General features: G+C 37.2%; 3 protein-coding genes across 3 annotated transcripts; 1 reads left to right on the top strand and 2 right to left on the bottom strand.

Moving 5' to 3' along the window:
- The first annotated feature begins 1,099 nt into the window (after positions 1–1,099).
- Positions 1,100–2,576, top strand: LOC120430370 (uncharacterized). The gene is made up of 2 exons (XM_039595471.1): positions 1,100–1,453; positions 1,526–2,576. The coding sequence occupies exons 1-2, from the start codon at positions 1,431–1,433 to the stop codon at positions 2,574–2,576; spliced, it is 1,074 nt and encodes a 357-aa protein (XP_039451405.1). The 5' UTR covers positions 1,100–1,430.
- A 6,469-nt stretch (positions 2,577–9,045) lies between these two features.
- Positions 9,046–17,653, bottom strand: LOC120430369 (uncharacterized). Its single transcript, XM_039595469.2, has 2 exons — positions 17,233–17,653; positions 9,046–9,439 (listed from the first exon to the last, which is right to left on the bottom strand). Exons 1-2 carry the CDS (start codon positions 17,423–17,425, stop codon positions 9,189–9,191), a joined length of 444 nt encoding a protein of 147 aa, XP_039451403.1. The 5' UTR covers positions 17,426–17,653; the 3' UTR covers positions 9,046–9,188.
- Positions 17,654–21,405: 3,752 nt separating this feature from the next.
- Positions 21,406–24,190, bottom strand: LOC120430371 (centrosomal protein of 120 kDa). Its single transcript, XM_039595472.2, has 3 exons — positions 24,039–24,190; positions 23,151–23,975; positions 21,406–23,094 (listed from the first exon to the last, which is right to left on the bottom strand). The coding sequence occupies exons 1-3, from the start codon at positions 24,085–24,087 to the stop codon at positions 21,410–21,412; spliced, it is 2,559 nt and encodes an 852-aa protein (XP_039451406.1). The 5' UTR covers positions 24,088–24,190; the 3' UTR covers positions 21,406–21,409.
- Between the last annotated feature and the right edge of the window lie 309 nt (positions 24,191–24,499).

Raw genomic sequence — 24,499 nt, 5'->3', positions numbered from 1 at the left:
AGTGTGTGAATGTGTTTTTGGAGAGTGTGTTTAATTTATGCTATGTGGTGGTGAAAATTGTTAATGGTGGTTCATAAAAATTCTTTTTTTGGGGAGGAATTTTGCGTTGACCTGTTCTCTGCCCCGTAAATAAACATTGAAATATGTTTTAATTTGTTTATAAACAGAAAAAGTTGTAAATCAGAGGATTTGTGGAGTGTTTATTGCATTTTCAAATATTCCCAAACTTATAAAATATGTCATCTCTTAAATTCACCTCAATGATTTTGGATAATAATTAGATAACACTCATATTATTTAAGGGGTTACATACATGTAGAAAATCACCAAATTTCATGTTACAGAAAATTTATTGAATCCACTAAAAAGATGATTTTCAATCACTCCTGAAAGTTTCATGAAGAACAGATTTTAAAAAATAGTTCAAATGTGCGCTCAATCAACCTCTGACATTTTTGCCGATTTACATGTATGTAACCCCTTAAGCTTCGTGATCGCATGAAAAATCACGGAGCGTTGAACTTTTTTTCCCATGCTCCCGTTTCCTCCCTCTGTTCAGACACTATTGGCAGCTTGAATTCCCAATTAGCCAACCGCCACCCGACCCCACCACTCTAGAGACGGTATCATCTCAACGTGCTCAGTTCCGCAGTTCACGAATTACTTTTCGATAGGGCTTATTGATTTTTTTATTGCTATTAAAAGAACTTGATTTTTTCACTAATTTTAAATATGTTCAAATTCTTTAAAAAACATTTCGTCAAATTGAAATGTTAATTTAGAATTATGATGAGCCCAAACAAGGCCAAGTCGTGAACTGTGCCCCACGGATAAATCTACGATTTCAGCAACATCAGCCTGTAGTTTTAGGGGTACTGGTAGCTATTTGGGTGCTGTTTGTTGTGCAATTGGCTAAATTTGGAGTTATTTCCAAACTCTGAACATCTCTTGTACCCCACTACTCTACTAACTGTCGAAAAAAATAAACTAGTGCGGAGATGACTCAGGGGAGCTAAACATAAAATGCAAGTCTAATCGTGGCAAGTCTGTTGCGTTCATAATCCAAACAATTCTCAGACGTTTACAAGTCCCAGACACTATGCCCTGGAGAGAACTTGGCTTACATTCAGTGTTGATCCAGCTAATGCCACAGGTGTGTTTCAAGCGCGAGCATGGAATGCTACTGCCCCTTCAGCTTCCTAGCAAAGTCGTGTTGTACGTGAGGAGTTTGCAGCTTAGCGGGTCTACGGCACCGCAAGGGTTACCCCACGCGAGAACTCCAGAGATCGTCGTGACCTTAGCTTAGCTGAATTTGCTAAACGTGGTGATCGGCGCAGAACGTCGACTTCTGAAAATTGTGACTGTTGGGTTCAGTAACTCGCCGACTGCCACTTCATCTGGGGGATGTGGCTCGAGCAGGAAGCAGTACGATGAATTATCTAACGTTGCTCGTGTAAGTATTTGAGATCGTTCGACTAAGTGAAGTGAAAGTTAAACTAAAAGCTACTTATTCCGTGCTCGGCAGTGTTCTCACGATCAATCAACTCTCGGTGGCAGTGCTAGTGAAGCAGTACAACTGTGATAAATACATTCTAGCCTGGTGTCAGCTACACAACGTGACCGTTCTACAAGATCAGGACCTCAAATCGGTGCAGTTCCCTGAAGTGCCTCAGCTGGGCTTCATCAACGGAACGATCGTACATTTTTCCCATGCTCTTAACCTGAACCTGTTCAAATCCGGAGTGCTGCGTATCTTCGCACGTGGCACCAAGATATCTCGGCTAACCCTACCCAACACGATCGAACAGCTCTACTTCCGAGACAACGATCTCTACGCGGTAGACATCGAACCGAAAGTTTCCTACGCGATCAAGTTCCTTCGCATTCACGTGAACAAACTTCGAGACATCACCAACTTCCAGCATCTCAAGGGTCTCGTCGAGCTAAACCTCTGCGACAACCTAATCGAACACCTCTCGTTCGACACCTTCGCCCCAATGGTACAGCTCAAACAACTCCTACTCTGCGGCAACCGTCTCAAGACCCTCACCGCCACACACGACATCAAACTGCCGAACCTCTACCACCTAGACCTATCCGGCAACTTCCTGTTCAACCAAACGTCCCTCAACCGATGGTACTTTCCGCGCCTCGGAAACTTCTCCCTCCGGGACAACCTCCTCACCACCCTAGACGTACGGATCATAGCCCAACGCTTCCCCGTCCTTCAAATCCTAGACGTCGAACACAACTCGCTCAACTGCGAAACGTACCAACAACTGCTCAAACACGTCCACCAGCGGCGAATCATCTTCAACGTCGACAAACGAATGTGCCAAGAGCTTCCAGCTCCCGTAATCCCCCGGTCCATTCCACCGAGCAGCGGCAACGAGCTGGAGGAGAACGGCGATTGGCGAACGCTGGTGCGGCAGCTCAAGGAGCGTCTATATCAGCAGGTCAAGATCATCAACGGGCAGCGGACGGAAATCGAACAGCTGAAGGCTAATCTGACCACGCTGATGGAACAGTTTGACCTGGTGGTGGCGGAACCGGCCAAGGCGAATGATCCGTTTTGAGGGTGCGTGTAAGTTTGTGTTGTGGATAAAGTGGCAATAAAGTGCGTGGATTGGAACTACTTCGTAGAGTGTTTTACTTGCTTTTCAAATTAGGTATGCTATTTTCATTCACTTCTGCCAATATTTGATAAAGAAACAAAAATAAGTTTTTATAGGCTACATTTTCCCGGCAGTGAAATCACAGAACAAGACAGAGTTCCCACTGCCTCTTGATTTTTGGTTCAACTTGGTGGTACATCGCACGCCTGCTACCAGCAAACCTTATGGAGCCAAAAAATGAAATGACATTTCTTCGGACTGGTCACCCTGGGTTACTCTGTGGTGAAATTATGGAAAAGTATAATTTGTTTTAGACTTTCATTTCATTTAATTTATTTCGTTGTTTAAGCATCACTTGTGTGAAGTTACTATCCTAAGCTGAGATGTGGACTAACCTTAAACAACTGATTAATTCAAAGTTGGGAACAGAGTTTGTGGGTGCCTGAAGAATCGAGTAAATCTACTGAAGGAAAAAAGTTACAGAATAACCTTCGAAATAGCTAATAGATGGGGGATAGTTAGAGGAAAGTTGTTTCAGACTTGGAATGATGATAGTACAAGAACATCTCAGTACCCTTATGCTTCTTCCAATTATTCATTTAAGAAAGTCAGAGCTCCTGGCGGTCTTATTCAGAGATCATTGAAGAAGGACAGAAAGGAAAGGAATGGAATCATGATTGCAAAGGAAAAAATACTTTCCAAAATAATACAACTATTTGTCACTAGAAGCTGATATTAAAAATCTGGAATTTTATTTTTTAATATTTTAAAAGATGTTAAGATTAAAATGGTAGTGGTTCTTCGGATTTTTTTATTTTTGGAGTGGATGTAAACTTTGAATGTACTTTCCGACTGCAATGAAACGAAACAGTTTTTTTTTATTTTCATTGGCCGTTGCAAATATTTTATGAAGTTTATGTCCCTCGGCTCTGACCAAAGTCGAGAGGGGGATGGGCAAAAAAAAATTGAAATTACAAGCCTAGGTATCAACATTTGGATGAAAAAAGTTTTTTAAAATGCATTTTACTCGACATAAACTTTGAAAAATATTTGCAACGGCCTAATTCATTTAATTTGTTGCAAATATTTTCCAAACTTTTTGTCTCCTTCAAAATTGGCCCGAAAAATCAGGGGCAAAAATATTTTTTCGAATATTTTCAAAATTTTAACGACATTGTTTTTAACGGCACCAGCTGAAGGCAATTTAAAATGAATTTCCCTGCGTTTATAGTCATTTTTAACATGTTTAAGTTCGTTTAAAATATTTTCAATTTTAGTGAATTTTTGATGTACATCTCGGCACATTTTTTTTCGGGGAAAAATATTTTTTCGTCAAAACTTAAATTCTTTAAAGCTAATGATCACAAACTTACTGTACTAGCGTGTGATGCATTTGCCAACAACATTTTCATTGAAATTAAAAAAATCTGTCCTGTAATTTCAATTTTTACATTGAATATTATTTTTTTATTTTCCAAAACTTTGAAAAATATTTGCATTGTCGACTTCTGCAAAAAAATTATTTAAAAAACTAAATTTAAAATTTTAGATTTTCAAAAACTTAGCCAAATGGGGATTTCGGATAATCGAATCACAAAAAAAATCTTATTTTTCATTTTCTTGTTTGAATTCTACGATCCTATTTTAGTCAAATTTGAATAGTTGATGCCTATTAAATTTCAAAATTGCAATTTTTCTATATTTCACCATCGCCATTTTGGACAGCATCTTGGATTTAAAAATTTCTAAATCACGTTAGAAAAATATATAATATACACAAAATATCAAAAAACTTACGAAAAAAAAATCATTTTTTTCGTCTGTGGTCCTAAATTTCAAAAATTGTAAAAAGATTGGAAAGTATATTTTTGATTAGGCTGGTACAAATTTTATTTAAAGTTTTTGTCACCCCATTCCCCGCCCCTCCTTCCCTTACAGTTGGCCCGAAAAGTAAGAAGGCAAAAAAATATTTTTTCAAAAAACTTCAAAATTTTAATGGAAATTGAACTGCAATCAGCTAAAATCAATTTAAAATGCATTCCCCTGCGTTTAAAATCATTTTTAGCATGTTTAGGTTGATTTAAAAATATTTAGAATTTTCGAAAATTGTCGATGTTTATTATCGCAAAATGTTTTTTTTCGCTAAATTTTTTTGTTTTCGTCAAATCATACATTTTTTGAAAACAACTAAACTAGTTTGAAATGCATTTCAAAACACTTTTTCCATGCAAATGCTGAAACTATGGCTTTTTATTCCAACATTTATATTTTTTTATTTAAAAAATCTGTATAGTGAGAAAATACTTTTTGATCGATTTGGTGTCTTCGAAAAAAAAAACAAGTACAAAAATTCCCGCCTTTTATATTGACTACAAGCCTTACCCGACAAACTTCGTTCTGCCTTTTTTCGTTTGTTAACGTTTTTAACTTTTTTGCTAATTCAGCCTCCTGTGATCGAAATTTGATTTTACGTAACTTTTCCCATACAATCTGCAGATTTTCCGGAATCGGTTCCAGAGTGGTCAAAGTTGTAATTTTTTGGCGTAAGAACCTTCCTTGTACTTATACGAACCCAACGCGACAAAGAACACCTCGATCCGAAGTTCCGTGTTGAATTGATTCGCGTTCGAACAAAAACGTCGAAATTTTTTATGTATATAGATAATATGTAAAAGTTTATTTTCCAAAATACATATTTTCTAACATTTTTTTTTTTTGTGTTTTGCCTTCCTCACCTTACTGAGGAAAGGCTATAAAATCACTCGAAAAATGAACTTCTTAATTTGACCTCGTAGACCCACCTTCACGTATACCTATCGACTCAGAATCAAATTCTGAGCAAATGTCTGTGTGTGTGTGTGTGTGTGTGTGTGTGTGTGTGTGTGTGTGTGTGTGTGTGTGTGTGTGTGTGTGTGTGTGTGTGGGTCTGTGCACCAAAAAATATGCACTCGATTATCTCAGCACTGGCTAAACCGATTTGGACCGTTTTGGTCTCATTCGATTCGTCTTGGGGTCCCATAAGTCCCTATTGAAAATTATGAAGTTTAGTAAAGTACTTCAAAAGATATGCTAAAAAAACGATTTTGGCGTATGTCCGGAAGATTGTAAAAAGGGTGGTTTTTGTAAGAAACCCTGTCATGTTATACATTTTCAGAAAGGTATTAAAAAGACCTTTCCAATGAGCTCAAAACATTGAAGATCTGATAACCCTATCAAAAGTTATTAGCACTTAAGTGTTATTTATACACTTTTTGGAGGCCGGATCTCAGATATTTCAATGAAAATGATGTCCGGGACCATCATGCGACCCATCGTTAGTTAGATAATCGAAAGACCTTTCAAATGAGCCTAAAACATCAAGGATCTGACAATCCTATCAAAAGTTATTGACACTTAAGTGTTATTTATACACTTTTTGGAGGCCGGATCTCAGATATTTCAGTAAAAATGATATCCGGGTCCATCATGCGACCCATCGTTAGTTAGATAATCGAAAGACCTTTCAAATGAGCTTAAATCATCAAGGATCTGACAATTCTATCAAAAGTTATTGGCACTTAAGTGTTATTTATACACTTTTTGGAGGCCGGATCTCAGATATTTCAGTAAAAATGATGTCCGGGTCTATCATGCGACCCATCGTTAGTTAGATAATCGAAAGACCTTTCAAATGAGCCTAAAACATCAAGGATCTGACAACCCTATTAAAAGTTATTGGCACTTAAGTGTTATTTATACACTTTTTAGAGGTTTGATTTCAGATATTGTGATAAAAATATTGTCTGAATCTTCCATGCGAACTATCGTTGGATAGGTTTTTTTTATCAGACCTTGTCGATGAGCCAGAAATATTGATGGTCTGCGAACCATATCAAAAGAAATGAGTAATAAAGTTGATTTGTTAAACATGTTAAGGGGGAATGTTGCTATTTTTACTGAATGTATTGACTTTATGAATATGAGGAAGGCACCAACCACCTAAAGGTGGATTAAGTAACGTTTTTGACTAAAAATTGCATCTTTGACGCTAGATTTGGGATGGTGTAAAAACGGGTACCGATGACGTAAAAATTTGTAATTGTGTCAAACAAGATTGAATAATAACGTTTCAATTCGAAAGCAAATCTGCCATGAAAAATGACTTAAGAGCGAGTTTTTCACCGATGGGAAACAGGTCGTATCGAGGTGCTCCGATTTGGATGAAACTTTCAGGGTTTGTTTGTCTATACATGAGATGAACTCATGCCAAATATGAGCCCTCTACAACAAAGGGAAGTGGGTTAAAACGGGCATTGAAGTTTGAGGTCAAAAACACATGAAAAATCTTAAAATTGCTCGCATTTCCGTAAAACTTCATCGATTCCAGTTCTCTTAGATGCATTCGAAAGGTCTTTTGAAGCCCTTTAAAATGTGCTATAGACATCCAGGATTGGTTTGACTTTTTCTCATAGCTTTTGCAAATTACTGTTAAAAATGGATTTTTTTAAAACCTTAATAACTTTTTGCAACAGCCTCCAACACCCATACTCCCATGGGTCAAAAGTTAGGGAATTTCATGGACTATAAGCCTACGGTATTAACTTTTTGGCCAATCGCAGTTTTTCTCATAGTTTTACGATTTTTCTAGAACAAACATTTTACAACGTTAGTTTTTGCCCTGTAGACCTCCATAGCGGCACTTTTTGGTCTCAATCGGAGCACCTCGATACGACCTCTAGAACAAACCGAGCAGAATTTACAAATACTGCCTCTTAACTTTTTTTTAAATAAAAGCACGGTGCCTTTCAAGTTATGGGCATTTTCGGTAGTTTTTTTTTTAAGCTGCAGAAATAACATGTTTTTTGCAGTTTAGCCTTTTCTTGGCCAGTTTCGTGGTAGCCCATGGTGTTTATCATAATAAAAAAAAAGATTTTTTAAATATTTTTCTTAAGGTAACTTTTTAAATTTGACTTAGGCCGATGCAAATGTTTTCAGAATTTATCAAATAGAATTTTTAAAAATTTAACGATCTAACTGATTCCTGAGGATTGGGTTTTGGAGTGTGAAAAATTGTGTTCAAGTTCATGTTCAAACGGTTAAAGTTTCATTTATGGTCGTCCGATATTTGGTAACCTTGCAAAGATTAAAAATTGTAAAAAATGTGTTTTTTACTGAGTGTTATCGATTCAGTCCTCAAATTTTAACCGACTATATTTTGGATATCCATTTTTCAATGTCATAAGATTCACATGATGATGCTTTATACACTGTAACAGTCAGGCTACAGTCGCATAATTTCAAAATATCAAAAAAATGATTAAAATATTGTTGTTTCTTTAGGTATTACGTCAATATTTGATTTGTGGTCCCAAAAATCTAATTTTGTTAAAAGTTTAAAAATTGAAATATAATTTGCAATTAATTGAAGCTGAAATGCAATTTTAACAAAGATATTGATATCGCCATCTTATTTTCAATTAAATTAATAAATTAAAGATTTCTGCTGAACCACCTTGGCTTTTCATTCTTTATTAGAAGGATTAACATGGTTTACAAAGTTTAACCTTAATTTGACGATGCCATGTTTTACCTCTCCCTCAGTCGGTTCCTACTCTTCCCCAAAAGCAGTAGAAAAACGAAGATTTCCACTCTTCGCGCACACAATATGTGAGCATTTTCACTTTTGTTTGATCCTCAAGTGGTTTATGGTTTTGAGTTATGCCAAAATATATATATATCTCTACATTCCACGCTCGCTTCCCTGATGCCGAAGATTAATTAAGCATTTTGGCCGTTGGCCAACATCAACAACACACAGGAGGAGGAGGAGGAGGAGGAGTGGTCGATGGCGGCGGCTTAGCATCCAGAGTAGGTGGAGTGCTGCCAACATCTCTAGTAAAAACACACATTCATTATAGGTCTCGTTGTTCGCCCCAAGAAGACGGTTGCGAATACATTCGCAATGGAACGAAACGAAACACGGGCGACTTACCTGTGGCGAGCACAGAAGGTTTCAATCTGACGGCGATCTAGCGGGAAATTCCTGCCTCAAATCAAAATCACGTGTAGCGGATGCACACTGAAAAAAAAGTAACAACCAGAAAATTCAAACCTTGTCTTGTCTTGATACAAAGTATCACGCGTCTCCACCACTTAGGATTAGACTAAGATTATTAAGCCATGAATTTTCGGCGTGTCAAAACCGTTGGCGTTGGCGAACTATTTTTCTCTTAAAATACCATAAATCTTCACCTTTACCGTTCTTGTTCACTCGGAAAAAGAGCTGAAAGGTAATTTACACGTCTCACTCCGAAGTGGATAATCGCGAGAATATATTGCCACCTGTCAGCGGAGAGATTAGGGAAAGGACAATATAATGTAACGCTTTTTGTGTGTTTTGAGTTGTTGGCTGAAAACATGGCAAATTTATTTTAAGTACTGACGATTTGTTAAAAAAAAACTGAGGCAAAAGTTGTACATCATCACGAGGTAAATAAAAAATGATTTCAGCTACATACTGAACAAAATACTAAACTAAATCCTACACACTAGTGTCATTTTGAACAAACTGGTAATCGTAATCACAACAATCCATCATCCCTTCTCGTCGTTTCGTTTACTTTTCACGTCCCAGGGGTACAGCTTCCGCTTGACCAGTGCCAACGTGTAGTCTTCCTCCTCTGGCTGGGGGTGCATCGGGTGGTGGTGCTTCGATCCCGGAACCACCCGATCGAACGCGATCTCGTAGTCGGTGCCGTGCAGCACGAATCCCGCGGCGGTCTTTTCGATCCACGTGGCCCGTTCGATGTTACGCACCTCCGATAGGTGCCGAATTTTGTCGAGATCTGGAAGGGAAATTAATTGGTACAAATTGTTGAAATTACTTTTTTATGCTCAATAAGCTAATGTTTAGTAAAATCCTGGAGTTTTACTTTTGGAAAGTCCAATAAACATTTTTTTTGTTTTTTTACTTTTTGTCATTTTTGTCATTTTTGACACTTCTGTCATTTTTTTTTGCAACAGAGAAGGACAACCATGGGTGGTCTCTCATGCTCATGCTCATTTTAGTCATTTTGGTCAAATTTGTAATTTTGGTCATTTTGGTCATTTCGGTCATTTTTGTCATTTTGGCCATTTTGGTCATTTTGGCCACTTTGGTCATTTTGGCCACTTTGGTCATTTTGGTCATTTTGGTCATTTTGGTCATTTTGGTCATTTCGGTCATTTTTGTCATTTTGGTCATTTTGGTCATTTTGGTCATTTTGGCCACTTTGGTCATTTTGGCCACTTTGGTCATTTTGGTCATTTTGGTCATTTTGGTTATTTTGGTCATTTTGGTCATTTTGGTCATTTTGGCCATTTTGATCATTTTGGTCATTTTGGCCATTTTGGTCATTTTGGTCATTTCGGTCATTTTGGTCATTTTGGTCATTTTAGTCATTGTGGTTATTTTGATCATTTTGGTCATTTTTGTCATTTTGGTCATTTTGGTCATTTTGGCCCTGTTGCTCATTATGGTCATTTTAGTCATTTTAGTCATTGTGGTTATTTTGATCATGTTGGTCATTTTGGTTATTTTGATCATTTTGATCATTTAGGTCATTTTGGTCATTTTGGTCATTTTGGTCATTTTGGTCATTTTGGTCATTCTGGTTATTCTGGTAATTTTGGTCATTTTGGTCATTTTGGTCATTTTGGTCATTTTGGTCAGTTTGGTCATTTCGGTCATTTTGGTCATTTTGGTCATTTTGGTAATTTTGGCCATTTTGGTAATTTTGGTCATTTTGGTAATTTTGGTCATTTTTGTCATTTTGGTAATTTTTGTCATTTTGGTCATTTTGGCCATTTTGGTCATTTTGGTCATTTTTGTCATTTTGGTCATTTTGGTCATTTTGGCCATGTTGGTCATTTTGGCCATTTTGGTCATTTTGGTCATTTTGGCCATGTTGCTCATTATGGTCATTTTGGCCACTTTGGTCATTTTGGTCATTTTGGTCATTTTGGTCATTTTGGTCATTTTTGTCATTTTTGTCATTTTGGTCATTTTGGTCATTTTGGCCATTTTGGTCATTTTGGTCATTTTGGCCATGTTGCTCATTATGGTCATTTTGGCCACTTTGGTCATTTTGGTCATTTTGGTCATTTTGGTCATTTTGGCCATTTTGGTCATTTTGGTCATTTTTGTCATTTTGGTCATTTTGATCATTTTGGCCATGTTGCTCATTATGGTCATTTTGGCCACTTTGGTCATTTTGGTCATTTTGGTCATTTTGGTCATTTTGGCCATTTTGGTCATTTTGGTCATTATGGTCATTTTGGCCATTTTGGTCATTTTGGTCATTATGGTCATTTTGGCCATTTTGGTCATTTTGGTCATTTTGGTTATTTTGGTCATTTTGGTCATTTTGGTCATTTTGGCCATTTTGATCATTTCGGTCATTTTGGCCATTTTGGTCATTTTGGTCATTTCGGTCATTTTGGTCATTTTGGTCATTTTAGTCATTGTGGTTATTTTGATCATTTTGGTCATTTTTGTCATTTTGGTCATTTTGGTCATTTTGGCCCTGTTGCTCATTATGGTCATTTTAGTCATTTTAGTCATTGTGGTTATTTTGATCATGTTGGTCATTTTGGTTATTTTGATCATTTTGATCATTTAGGTCATTTTGGTCATTTTGGTCATTTTGGTCATTTTGGTCATTTTGGTCATTCTGGTTATTCTGGTAATTTTGGTCATTTTGGTCATTTTGGTCAGTTTGGTCATTTCGGTCATTTTGGTCATTTTGGTCATTTTGGTCATTTTGGTAATTTTGGCCATTTTGGTAATTTTGGTAATTTTGGTAATTTTGGTCATTTTGGTCATTTTGGTAATTTTTGTCATTTTGGTCATTTTGGCCATTTTGGTCATTTTGGTCATTTTTGTCATTTTGGTCATTTTGGTCATTTTGGCCATGTTGCTTATTATGGTCATTTTGGCCACTTTGGTCATTTTGGTCATTTTGGTCATTTTGGTTATTTTGGTCATTTTGGTCATTTTGGTCATTTTGGTCATTTTGGTCATTTTGACCATTTTGGTCATTTTGGCCATTTTGGTCATTTTGGTCATTTTGGCCATGTTGCTCATTATGGTCATTTTGGCCACTTTGGTCATTTTGGTCATTTTGGTCATTTTGGTCATTTTGGTCATTTTTGTCATTTTTGTCATTTTGGCCATGTTGCTTATTATGGCCATTTTGGTCATTTTGGTCATTTTGGCCATGTTGCTCATTATGGTCATTTTGGCCACTTTGGTCATTTTGGTCATTTTGGTCATTTTGGTCATTTTGGCCATTTTGGTCATTTTGGTCATTTTTGTCATTTTGGTCATTTTGGTCATTTTGGCCATGTTGCTCATTATGGTCATTTTGGCCACTTTGGTCATTTTGGTCATTTTGGTCATTTTGGTCATTTTGGCCATTTTGGTCATTTTGGTCATTATGGTCATTTTGGCCATTTTGGTCATTTTGGTCATTATGGTCATTTTGGTCATTTTGGTCATTTTGGTCATTTTGGTCATTTTGGTCATTTTGGTTATTTTGGTCATTTTGGTCATTTTGGTCATTTTGGCCATTTTGATCATTTTGGTCATTTTGGCCATTTTGGTCATTTTGGTCATTTCGGTCATTTTGGTCATTTTGGTCATTTTAGTCATTGTGGTTATTTTGATCATTTTGGTCATTTTTGTCATTTTGGTCATTTTGGTCATTTTGGCCCTGTTGCTCATTATGGTCATTTTAGTCATTTTAGTCATTGTGGTTATTTTGATCATGTTGGTCATTTTGGTTATTTTGATCATTTTGATCATTTAGGTCATTTTGGTCATTTTGGTCATTTTGGTCATTTTGGTCATTTTGGTCATTTTGGTCATTTTGGTCATTCTGGTTATTCTGGTAATTTTGGTCATTTTGGTCATTTTGGTCATTTTGGTCAGTTTGGTCATTTCGGTCATTTTGGTCATTTTGGTCATTTTGGTAATTTTGGCCATTTTGGTAATTTTGGTCATTTTGGTAATTTTGGTCATTTTGGTCATTTTGGTAATTTTTGTCATTTTGGTCATTTTGGCCATTTTGGTCATTTTGGTCATTTTGGCCATTTTGGTCATTTTGGTCATTTTTGTCATTTTGGTCATTTTGGTCATTTTGGCCATGTTGCTTATTATGGTCATTTTGGCCACTTTGGTCATTTTGGTCATTTTGGTCATTTTGGTCATTTTGGTCATTTTTGTCATTTTTGTCATTTTGGTCATTTTGGTCATTTTGGCCATTTTGGTCATTTTGGTCATTTTGGCCATGTTGTTCATTATGGTCATTTTGGCCACTTTGGTCATTTTGGTCATTTTGGTAATTTTTGTCATTTTGGTCATTTTGGCCATTTTGGTCATTTTGGTCATTTTGGCCATTTTGGTCATTTTGGTCATTTTTGTCATTTTGGTCATTTTGGTCATTTTGGCCATGTTGCTTATTATGGTCATTTTGGCCACTTTGGTCATTTTGGTCATTTTGGTCATTTTGGTTATTTTGGTCATTTTGGTCATTTTGGTCATTTTGGTAATTTTGGCCATTTTGGTCATTTTGGCCATTTTGGTCATTTTGGTCATTTTGGCCATGTTGCTCATTATGGTCATTTTGGCCACTTTGGTCATTTTGGTCATTTTGGTCATTTTGGTCATTTTGGTCATTTTTGTCATTTTTGTCATTTTGGTCATTTTGGTCATTTTGGCCATTTTGGTCATTTTGGTCATTTTGGCCATGTTGCTCATTATGGTCATTTTGGTAATTTTGGCCATTTTGGTCATTTTGGCCATTTTGGTCATTTTGGTCATTTTGGCCATGTTGCTCATTATGGTCATTTTGGCCACTTTGGTCATTTTGGTCATTTTGGTCATTTTGGTCATTTTGGTCATTTTTGTCATTTTTGTCATTTTGGTCATTTTGGTCATTTTGGTCATTTTGGCCATTTTGGTCATTTTGGTCATTTTGGTCATTTTGGCCATTTTGGTCATTTTGGTCATTTTTGTCATTTTGGTCATTTTGGTCATTTTGGCCATGTTGCTTATTATGGTCATTTTGGCCACTTTGGTCATTTTGGTCATTTTGGCCATTTTGGTCATTTTGGTCATTTTGGCCATGTTGCTCATTATGGTCATTTTGGCCACTTTGGTCATTTTGGTCATTTTGGTTATTTTGGTCATTTTGGTCATTTTGGTCATTTTTGTCATTTTTGTCATTTTGGTCATTTTGGTCATTTTGGTCATTTTGGCCATTTTGGTCATTTTGGTCATTTTGGTCATTTTGGCCATGTTGCTCATTATGGTCATTTTGGCCACTTTGGTCATTTTGGTCATTTTTGTCATTTTGGTCATTTTGGCCATTTTGGTCATTTTGGTCATTTTTGTCATTTTGGTCATTTTGGTCATTTTGGTCATTTTGGTCATTTTGGCCATGTTGCTTATTATGGTCATTTTGGCCACTTTGGTCATTTTGGTCATTTTGGTCATTTTGGTTATTTTGGTCATTTTGGTCATTTTGGTCATTTTGGTCATTTTGGTCATTTTGGCCATTTTGGTCATTTTGGCCATTTTGGTCATTTTGGTCATTTTGGCCATGTTGCTCATTATGGTCATTTTGGCCACTTTGGTCATTTTGGTCATTTTGGTCATTTTGGTCATTTTGGTCATTTTGGTCATTTTGGTCATTTTTGTCATTTTTGTCATTTTGGTCATTTTGGTCATTTTGGCCATTTTGGTCATTTTGGTCATTTTGGCCATGTTGCTCATTATGGTCATTTTGGCCACTTTGGTCATTTTGGTCATTTTGGTTATTTTGGTCATTTTGGTCATTTTGGTCATTTTTGTCATTTTTGTCATTTTGGTCATTTTGGTCATTTTGGCCATTTTGGTCATTTTGGTCATTTTGGCCATGTTGCTCATTATGGTCATTTTGGCCACTTTGGTCATTTTGGTCATTTTGGTCATTTTGGCCATTTTGGTCATTTTGGTCATTTTTGTCATTTTGGTCATTTTGGTCATTTTGGCCATGTTGCTCATTATGGTCATTTTGGCCACTTTGGTCATTTTGGTCATTTTGGCCACTTTGGTCATTTTGGCCATTTTGATCATTTTGGTCATTTTGGCCATTTTGGTCATTTTGGTCATTATGGTCATTTTGGCCACTTTGGTCATTTTGGTCATTTTGGCCATTTTGATCATTTTGGTCATTTTGGCCATTTTGGTCATTTTGGTCATTTTGGCCATGTTGCTCATTATGGTCATTTTGGCCACTTTGGTAATTTTGGTCATTTTGGTCATTTTGGTCATTTTGGTCATTTTGGCCATTTTGGTCATTTTGGTCATTTTTGTCATTTTGGTCATTTTGGTCATTTTGGCCATGTTGCTCATTATGGTCATTTTGGCCACTTTGGTCATTTTGGTCATTTTGGTCATTTTGGTCATTTTGGTTATTTTGGTCATTTTGGTCATTTTGGTCATTTTGGTCATTTTGGCCATTTTGATCATTTTGGTCATTTTGGCCATTTTGGTCATTTTGGTCATTTCGGTCATTTTGGTCATTTTGGTCATTTTAGTCATTGTGGTTATTTTGATCATTTTGGTCATTTTTGTCATTTTGGTCATTTTGGTCATTTTGGCCATGTTGCTCATTATGGTCATTTTAGTCATTTTAGTCATTGTGGTTATTTTGATCATGTTGGTCATTTTGGTTATTTTGATCATTTTGATCATTTAGGTCATTTTGGTCATTTTGGTCATTTTGGTCATTTTGGTCATTTTGGTCATTTTGGTCATTTTGGTCATTCTGGTTATTCTGGTAATTTTGGTCATTTTGGTCATTTTGGTCATTTTGGTCATTTTGGTCATTTCGGTCATTTTTGTCATTTTGGTCATTTTGGTCATTTTGGCCATTTTGGTCATTTTGGTCATTTTGGCCACTTTGGTCATTTTGGCCACTTTGGTCATTTTGGTCATTTTGGTCATTTTGGTCATTTTGGTTATTTTGGTCATTTTGGTCATTTTGGCCATTTTGATCATTTTGGTCATTTTGGCCATTTTGGTCATTTTGGTCATTTCGGTCATTTTGGTCATTTTGGTCATTTTAGTCATTGTGGTTATTTTGATCATTTTGGTCATTTTTGTCATTTTGGTCATTTTGGCCATGTTGCTCATTATGGTCATTTTAGTCATTTTAGTCATTGTGGTTATTTTGATCATGTTGGTCATTTTGGTTATTTTGATCATTTTGATCATTTAGGTCATTTTGGTCATTTTGGTCATTTTGGTCATTTTGGTCATTCTGGTTATTCTGGTAATTTTGGTCATTTTGGTCATTTTGGTCATTTTGGTCAGTTTGGTCATTTCGGTCATTTTGGTCATTTTGGTCATTTTGGTCATTTTGGTCATTTTGGTAATTTTGGCCATTTTGGTAATTTTGGTAATTTTGGTAATTTTGGTCATTTTTGTCATTTTAGTCATTTTGGTCATTTTGGTCATGTTGGTCATTTTGACATTTGAATATTTTGATATTTTGATATTTTGATATTTTGATATTTTGATTTTTTGATATTTTGATATTTTGATATTTTGATATTTTGATATTTTGATATTTTGATATTTTGATATTTTGATATTTTGATATTTTGATATTTTGATATTTTGATATTTTGATATTTTGATATTTTGATATTTTGATATTTTGATATTTTGATATTTTGATATTTTGATATTTTGATATTTTGATATTTTGATATTTTGATATTTTGATATTTTGATATTTTGATATTTTGATATTTTGATATTTTGATATTTTGATATTTTGATATTTTGATATTTTGATATTTTGATATTTTGATATTTTGATATTTTGATATTTTGATATTTTGATATTTTGATATTTTGATATTTTGATATTTTGATATTTTGATATTTTTGTATTTTGATATTTTGATATTTATGTATTTTGGTATTTTAATTCCTTTAAAATAAGATTTTTTTCAATAAAAAAAATAAAAAGATACAAAAACTTACAAAGAGCAAAAAAAGTTAATAACCAAGCGTCTCCACTCACACCAATGATTTCTAAACTTGCATGCAACTTTGGCTGCGAGCGTTTCTTCGCATACACATTGGCCATTGATCGGGCCGTCTAGAACTGTTCACCGTTTGTAAGTTCAATCGAGATCAAACCTATTTATCTGATTTAGTAAGACGACAGTGCAACCGGTACTTAGTTGCCTTGACGACATTCACACGCGGTCATTCATTAGAAGAGAGGCTTTAGTTAGCGTACGAGTACAGTAACTCTCAGAGCAAATCTTGCGATCGTGCGATCTTCGTGGTGTTTGTTTTGCCACTTCTGGTATGTTTGGTGTAAGAAAAAAAAGGTAGCTGACGTAGGATGAACAATCAATTCGTTAATAATTGGCTACCTGCTCAGACTTTAGGCGCCTCCCGAAGCGATCAGCAATGTGTAATTTGATCGATTTTCATTAAAACTTGCTTTCCATTGAAACTCTTTGTTCGATTCATGCTGCTTATCGAACCTGACTCACTGAGTCTGGCTAGATAGTGCGTTATCGCGACACTCACCTCTTATCACAAAGTACCAATGATTGGTATCGCCACTGTCGGTCAGCCGAGACTGCCCGCGGTTGATGAAGGCCTCCCATTGACTTGTTTTTTCGCTCTTCCGAAGGGACACCAGAACGAAGAACAGAACCACACACAGGACAAACAGGACAAAGGTCAGCAGAAACATCTTGTTCGTAGACGTGATCACCATGTTGACGACCTTGCGCCGGGCTAGTTGGGCCCTCCCCCCTGCCTGGTTGACCTAGATATCTTCAGCGGATCAAATTACGACGCCGCACGATGGTCATGGCTGCAATGGCGTTCTGCACCGCACAGGTTTGTTCCAGAAGGTACACCGCTTCACGGAGGTCACAATCAGTCCTCGGAACCAGCTGCTGCAAAAGTAAAACGAACCGATTGACACCGTCAAAACAACCGCGACTGCCACGAAATGCAATACCCACTCTCTACACTCGCCACGGTGTGAACCAAGAGAAACGGAGAGATGGTGATGGTGACTGGGCTCCGGGAGAGACCACGCGGTTTCAAAGCGGTTCGCGTATGTATTTTGCGGCCGCGCTGAGCTGAGCGAGAGCTGAACACATGTAGGCCTAAGTTGCCGTTTTGTATAGCTCCCCATATGGGTGTGTACGCGGTTATCTAATACAACGGAGCAAAATCCGCGGATGTTTACGCTTTGGTTAGGCTGGTAGAAATTTGAAATATTTGTTTTCTGTAAATTATGATTCTAATGATTAAGCTTCTAGCCGTAATTCAGGACTTCAAGTAGGTATACGACTTGATGATTTTATAGATGAAAAATATAAACATAATATACATCGAATATGCAAATGCTTTGTAAGTACATTCGTCTTTTTTACCAAATTTTTTTGAGTTAATAATTAGGAGAGCTTAATTAAAGGTTGTAAACTTTCCAATCTACTTTTTATTTTTTATTTTTTTTTATTTTTATTTATTTATATCAAAAATTTCTGTGGGGTTAACCTCCGGAATACCGAAAAAAAAACAGATGATTCAAATATCATGGCCAGACATTGAACTTCCACAGCCGGTACTTTGGGCTAAAACTCGGGCTAAAACGTGATGCATAATCGTGGAACATCTCTCGTGATAACAATGATATCATTCTTTAGATAACGATAAGCCATACAGCATTTTTTTTATACATTTCCTTGCAACCATATGCTTAACGCTTTGATTATTTAGAAACCAAACATAATCTCCTCAAAAGGTCAACGCCGCATCAACTTTGTTGTTACATTTATCTTATAATTAACAATGACATGCAATCTATTTGATATAGAAAAAAAATCACCCAGCTTTTTTGCTTTTTTCTATCAAATAAAAATTTAAAATTGAGATCAAATTATGATGACCATAGATTGAATCAAAATCATATGTGTTTAAAGTTTTTAGCCGGCAGGAATTTGTTTACGCTACACATCTAATTCAGTATTTACTGAAAAATAAACCTCAGAAATTTTCAATTTTTTGCTGATTTTAAAGCTTTTTATTTTTCGATGTTTATGTTATTTTGTAACTGTTCCTTCAGTGGATTTTAGTTGATTTTTAAAGGACCCGTAAACTTTGTTCCCCACATTGAATTACAGTCCAGACTTGATTATCCGAAGGCATTGGCAAAATTTCACTTCGGATAATCGAATCACGAAAAAGGTTTTTTCGTTGTCTAATTTTTTATTGTCGAACTTACACTCAAAATCAGAAGTATCCCTCAAAAGGGTACTTTCAATCCTCAAAAAGGATACTTTCTATCCTTTTTTAAAGTTCACCCGGCGTCACCCTTTTAAAAGGGTATGTCAAATTCAGTACATTTTCGATACCCTTTTAAAGGGTGACGACGGGTGAACTAGAAAAAAGGATACTTTTTACTTTGAGTGTAGATATCTGGAGCAACATTTGAAAGGGGCAGTACGACATTGCGCTTACGGCCTTTCATTACACGCGTTTAAATGGGGCGAAAGGCCGTAAGAGCAATGCCGTACCGCCCCTTTCAAATTTTGCTCCAGATATGACCCCTTAACTGCCGTTCTACGCATAATTGTCCCATGTTCGAAAAAGTGCAACTGAGAAAAACGCGATTGAAATTTTTCGACCGATTTCTGTGTTTCTACGCATAATTGTCCCGTGGGTCCCTGCTCGCCCTATATGTCCCTAATCGTCCCAGTTAGCAGTGTATCACTCTTAGTTGTTGTCCCCTTGTAATACAGCAGGTAAACAAGATACAATGCTTCGTAAAACTATTGATTCCGTGACAGAAAATACTTGGTGGGACAATTATGCGTAGAATTGTAACAATGGGACAAACAGACTTGGTGTTGTTTTTGCAGTTTTTCCGAACAAAGTACCAGATTTTATGGGTTTTTCTAAAAGTATACGTCAAACTAAACTTAAATAACCTAAAAAGTCAGAATCGTCCAAAAATGACATGGGACAATTATGCGTAGAACGGCAGTTAACTACGCTAAAATGATTTAGAATTTTTAAATCCAAGATGGTGGCAAAAATTACACTGATGCAATATTCAAAAAATGCATTTTATTTTTTAATAGGCAATCAACAACTCAATTTAGACTTAATTGGGGTCGTAGAACTCAAATTTTATGTCAAAAACAAGAAAATAAAAAAAAAACACGAAAACAAGATTTTGGTTCGTGATTCGATTTTCGAAAACCTTCGGGTAATCTATTCTGGACTGAAATCAGCTGTTGAAACGACGACGCTGAAAGGTAGTCCACATCTCAGCTGAGGATAGTATAGTATATTGTCTGTGGTATACAGTCCAGACTCGATTATCCGAAGGCCTTGGCAAATTTTCACTTCGGATAATCGAATCACGAAAAAATATGTTTTTGTTGTATTATTTTTGATTGTTGAGCTTTTGTATGACCCCCAAACCACTAGAATTTATAAATTCAAGATGGCGGCCAAAATGGCGATGATGTAATATTCAAAAAATCATTTTTTTTTATTTTACAGGCAATCAAACATTTAAATTTGACTACAATGGGGTCGGGTAAGAAAGAAAAAGGAAAAAAAATGATCGTGATTCGATTACCCGAAGTCCCATACAAACCTTCGGATAATCGAGGCTTCGGACAATCGAGTCAAAACAAAACAACAAAATTAATATACAAAATTAAAAAAAAATCCGAAAAATTCAAGGTTCAAACATTAAGAAATTTTTAAATTTATTGCTTCAAAAATACAACTATTTAAATATCTGAAATTTAAAAATTCCAAAATAAAAAAGAATTAAAAATTATTAACTTAAAAATCCTAAAAAATGCGAAATACAATTATTATTATTACAGTCAGCACCCAGTTCCATACTCGTTTATCCAAAGTCCTCCTCGAATCACGAAATTTTCAATTTTGTCAAAGTTTGGGTCTTTAACTTGAAGTATGACTCCAAAAGTGCACCAAACGGTAATTTTAAGTGATCAAAAAATCCATATTTAGGTACTTTTCAAACATAAGCAAGATTTAAATTTTGATGTTTGAATAGGAATTTGTTTCGTTTTGATTGTAATATTTTAAAATGTTTTTTTTTACATTGGAAATCCAACCGACCTATCTATCTTTTGAAAAATAAAGTTTAATTACAGACACAGGCACTTAGAAAACCCCAATTTTATCTTCCCAATATCCTTATTTATTCTTTGCTTTAACTCGGGACCATCAATAAACCACGTGGACACTTTTTTGGGAATCTGTACTTCCCTCCTCCCCCTCGTGGACAATTGTCCATACAAAAAAAAACTTTTTTTGTATGGATCGTGGACAATAGCCATAGCTCTCTTTTGTGTCTGCCTAGTGCTTCGATTTTGACTAAATTTTAAGCGAACACTCACGAAAAGTGGCATTTACAGAGAAAGTTTCCTGGCATCACTGGCTTACTCTTACACGCATTGCTGGTGGCGCAGTTCTGACTCGATTATCCGAAGGTTTGTATGGGACTTTGGATAATCGAATCATGACCAAACAGAATTTATTTTTCTGATTTTTTAACCGCTGAGCGTTTAAGAATCTTGTTTTTTCTTTTGTTTGATAAAAAAAAGAAAACTAAACTGGGAATTAAATAAATTTATAATCAAATAAATAAAGCAGTCTTGAAGATATGTGGCAGTACAATCAGCGACCTTCCTTCCCTGCATCAAAAGCGATCACTTCTCAAGCAGCATCCTGGTTCGTCAAAAATCATGCTGCGTATTCTGTCCAGTTTCTGCTGTTCACCGGCTTCCACCGTAGACCGAAAGCAACAACCCGCCGTCGCATCAACCGACGACGAATGACCCTTCTTCTTCCGCTCCCTCCCACGCAACAGCTCGCCAAGTTGCTCTTCATTGTCCAGCTTCATCTTGTGCACCTCGCGAATCATTTTGGCCCACTGCTGTTTGTAAAACAGCTTGGACTTTTCCGCCTCTTCAATTCTGGATTCGATTGCCGTTCGCTGGTTTTGACTGTCTTGGATTGATTTCTTTGCGCTTTCAAGTTCTTGCGTGAGGCGGGCGTTTTGCTGTTTGAGCTGTTGGTTTTCGTCGGTTAAGGCATCGTTACGTTCTTCAAGCTCGTTACATCTCAAGTCTTGTAGTTTGGAGCGGTGTTTCAAGTCGGTTTCCAAGCGGGTGGTTTTATCGCGAATCTCCGTCAGCTGTTGCTGATATTGTAGCTCGAGTTTGGTTTTGACTTCTTCGAGGGATTCACTCTGGCAGCTCTGTTGGACACTGCGAACGTGGATATTTTTCTTCGTTTCTTCCAGGGCGGCGGTGAGTGCGGAGGCGTGTTCCAGCTTTCTTGCGATAGCTTCATTCTCTTTGCAGCGCTTCTTTTTCCACTCGCTGGACAGTCGCGTCAGATGAGCTGCTTCTTTTCGCTTCAACTCCGCCAGAAAAAGTTCCCTTTGCGTTAGCATCCACTGTTTCTGTTCCTCCAGCATTTTGTACGAGAGTTGATCGTGTAGTCGACCCCGGGACGAAAGCGTGGCCACCTCCGGTGGGTCGTGATCTGGGTCGCGACTGTTGTAGTTGACGCCGACTTCGTCGAGAAAGCAAAACACCGTTGCCATTCCGATGCTTTCGCCGTTTTGGTTCTCCAGAATGACCACGCCGGATCGGCGCTCCTTCGTCCCAACGACCAGACTCTGGTTGTCGAGCCGGGCGTAACCGGCCAGTCCGTGGGGGGCGTGCAGCGACAGCTTAGAGCGTTCTGCCGTAATTGTTTCGAGCACGTGGTCTGGCAGTGTGGAAAAGTACAAGCTAAGCTGCAAATTTGGAAATTCCAGCGTGTCCGATTCGATTGTGGTTAGTTCCATGGTGATCTTCGTGAGGGGCGTGTCCGCTTTCGGATGGAACAGCGACAGCTGCCAGATGCCGCTTGACGGACGCGCGTTGAACCGTATAGATTGAAGCAGCAGATTGTAGCTGAACGTTCGCGGGACGTCTCGCATGTCACGATCTTCGCACTGGAGTATCGATTGAATGTCTATTTTTTTCGGAGGCTCCACCGGGGGCGGCTCGAGTGGCTTGTGCAAGTTAATGGATTGAATGGAAGGCTGAGATTCTGCAACTTCCTGGCGGGAGTCCTTCTCTTGAGTCACGTGTTCCTTTGCTTTGGTAGACTCTTGCTGGTAGTCCGTGGAAAGATATTTGAGCGTGAATTTACACTTGATTACAGCGCAATGTTCCTCTGTAAGCTTCTCTTTGATAGAGGGATCAAGTTGTGGTTCAATGGGATAGTACTTCTCAACCTCCAAAGCAGCTGTAGATTCTTGCTGTCTTCTAAGAAACTCGTCAAGCGATCCATCTTTAATCAAGTCTCCAAAAGAAAGGTTCAGGAGTCCTGGAAATATATTTTTATCAATAAATTACCAATAAACATTACTCAACATTCCTTACCAACAACTTGTTCACCATTTAGTATTTCCAATCGTATCAAGAACACCTCGTCAAAATATCGCTTCAACGATTGTAACGAAGTTCTAAAGTTGATGACTATTTTCTCCTGGATGAAAAATCTATCATTTGGCTTCTTTTCCAGAGTGCATGGATACGAATCCCCCAGCAATTCATAGCGAATTCTAAAATCCGCCGGTATTCCATCGGGAATCAAACCCTGAAGCTGTTTCGCATACTTCAGCACAATCTTTACCAAAAACAGATCCCGTTCAGTCTCAAAATCCCCAACCTGCAGCAGTCCTCGTTCCTCCAACAGCAGAATCGGCAAATCGTCTTTCGAATTCAGCCTCGCAGGTTCTGGATTGGTAAAAATGACCAAACTGCGATCCAACTCAGAATCGGACTCCACCTTCTTCTTGCCCAAGCTCAAGTACCCCTTATCGGTGATCACGGCTAGCAGCTGCACTTCCGGCTTCTGACTCTTCCACTCCGGACTGTTAAGACCAATCAATCGATACCAACGGGGACGCACCGTTGCCGCCTTGGACGACGGTAGCAACGGAACGGATCGCAACGGCAGCAGCAGGTGGCCAATCAATGCTTGGGCCGTCCTCTGGGCGCCTTCCACGGCGAAGCATTCGATCTTGATGGGGATGTTTTCCGTTTTCATGCGTTTCACCGACTGTCGATCCGTTTCCCAAACCAGCGACTGCTCGAAGTTCGTGGAGGCGATGCCCGGTGTGCGACTGGCCGTTTCGAGGACATTTTTGTCCAACGAGGCACTTATCACGATCGGAGTGTTCTTGACCCGATGGAAGTTGATCGCTGAAACAGGAAGCAGCAATGAAAAAGGATCTCATTTCTTCACTGTAAATTCACAAACATTACCATCCAGTATGTGTACGGTTACAACAAGTTCGTCCGATGAGTTATCCATTTAAAATTGAAATATCAATCTTTTCATTAATTAAATTTTAAAATAACGAGCACCGGGACACAAATGAAAACAGCTGACGAAAACCGTTGCGTTTTGTGACGAATGAAAGATGCAAAACAAAACAAAATAAAGAAAGTGGATTTTTTTCAGTTCAACTACACTCGAAATCGAAAGTATCCCTTTTCAACTTCACCTGACGTCATGCACTTTCCGTAACACCAAAAAAAGATTAAAACCTTGATTAAAATATTCAAAATTCATAATCGGGATTTTTTTTAATTCGATAAAAATAACAAAAAGATGAAATTCCTACAACATTCAAAAAAATAATGTTCAAAGATTGAATAAAATTCTAAGATTCGTCGATTATAAAATTCATAAATCGACGGTAACATTTCAAAAGGCATCATGT

Source organism: Culex pipiens, chromosome 3 (assembly GCF_016801865.2).
Source record: "Culex pipiens pallens isolate TS chromosome 3, TS_CPP_V2, whole genome shotgun sequence".
Taxonomy (NCBI): domain Eukaryota; kingdom Metazoa; phylum Arthropoda; class Insecta; order Diptera; family Culicidae; genus Culex; species Culex pipiens.
Note: the sequence above shows the minus strand (reverse complement) of the source record. Positions and strands in the feature narration are given on the sequence as shown.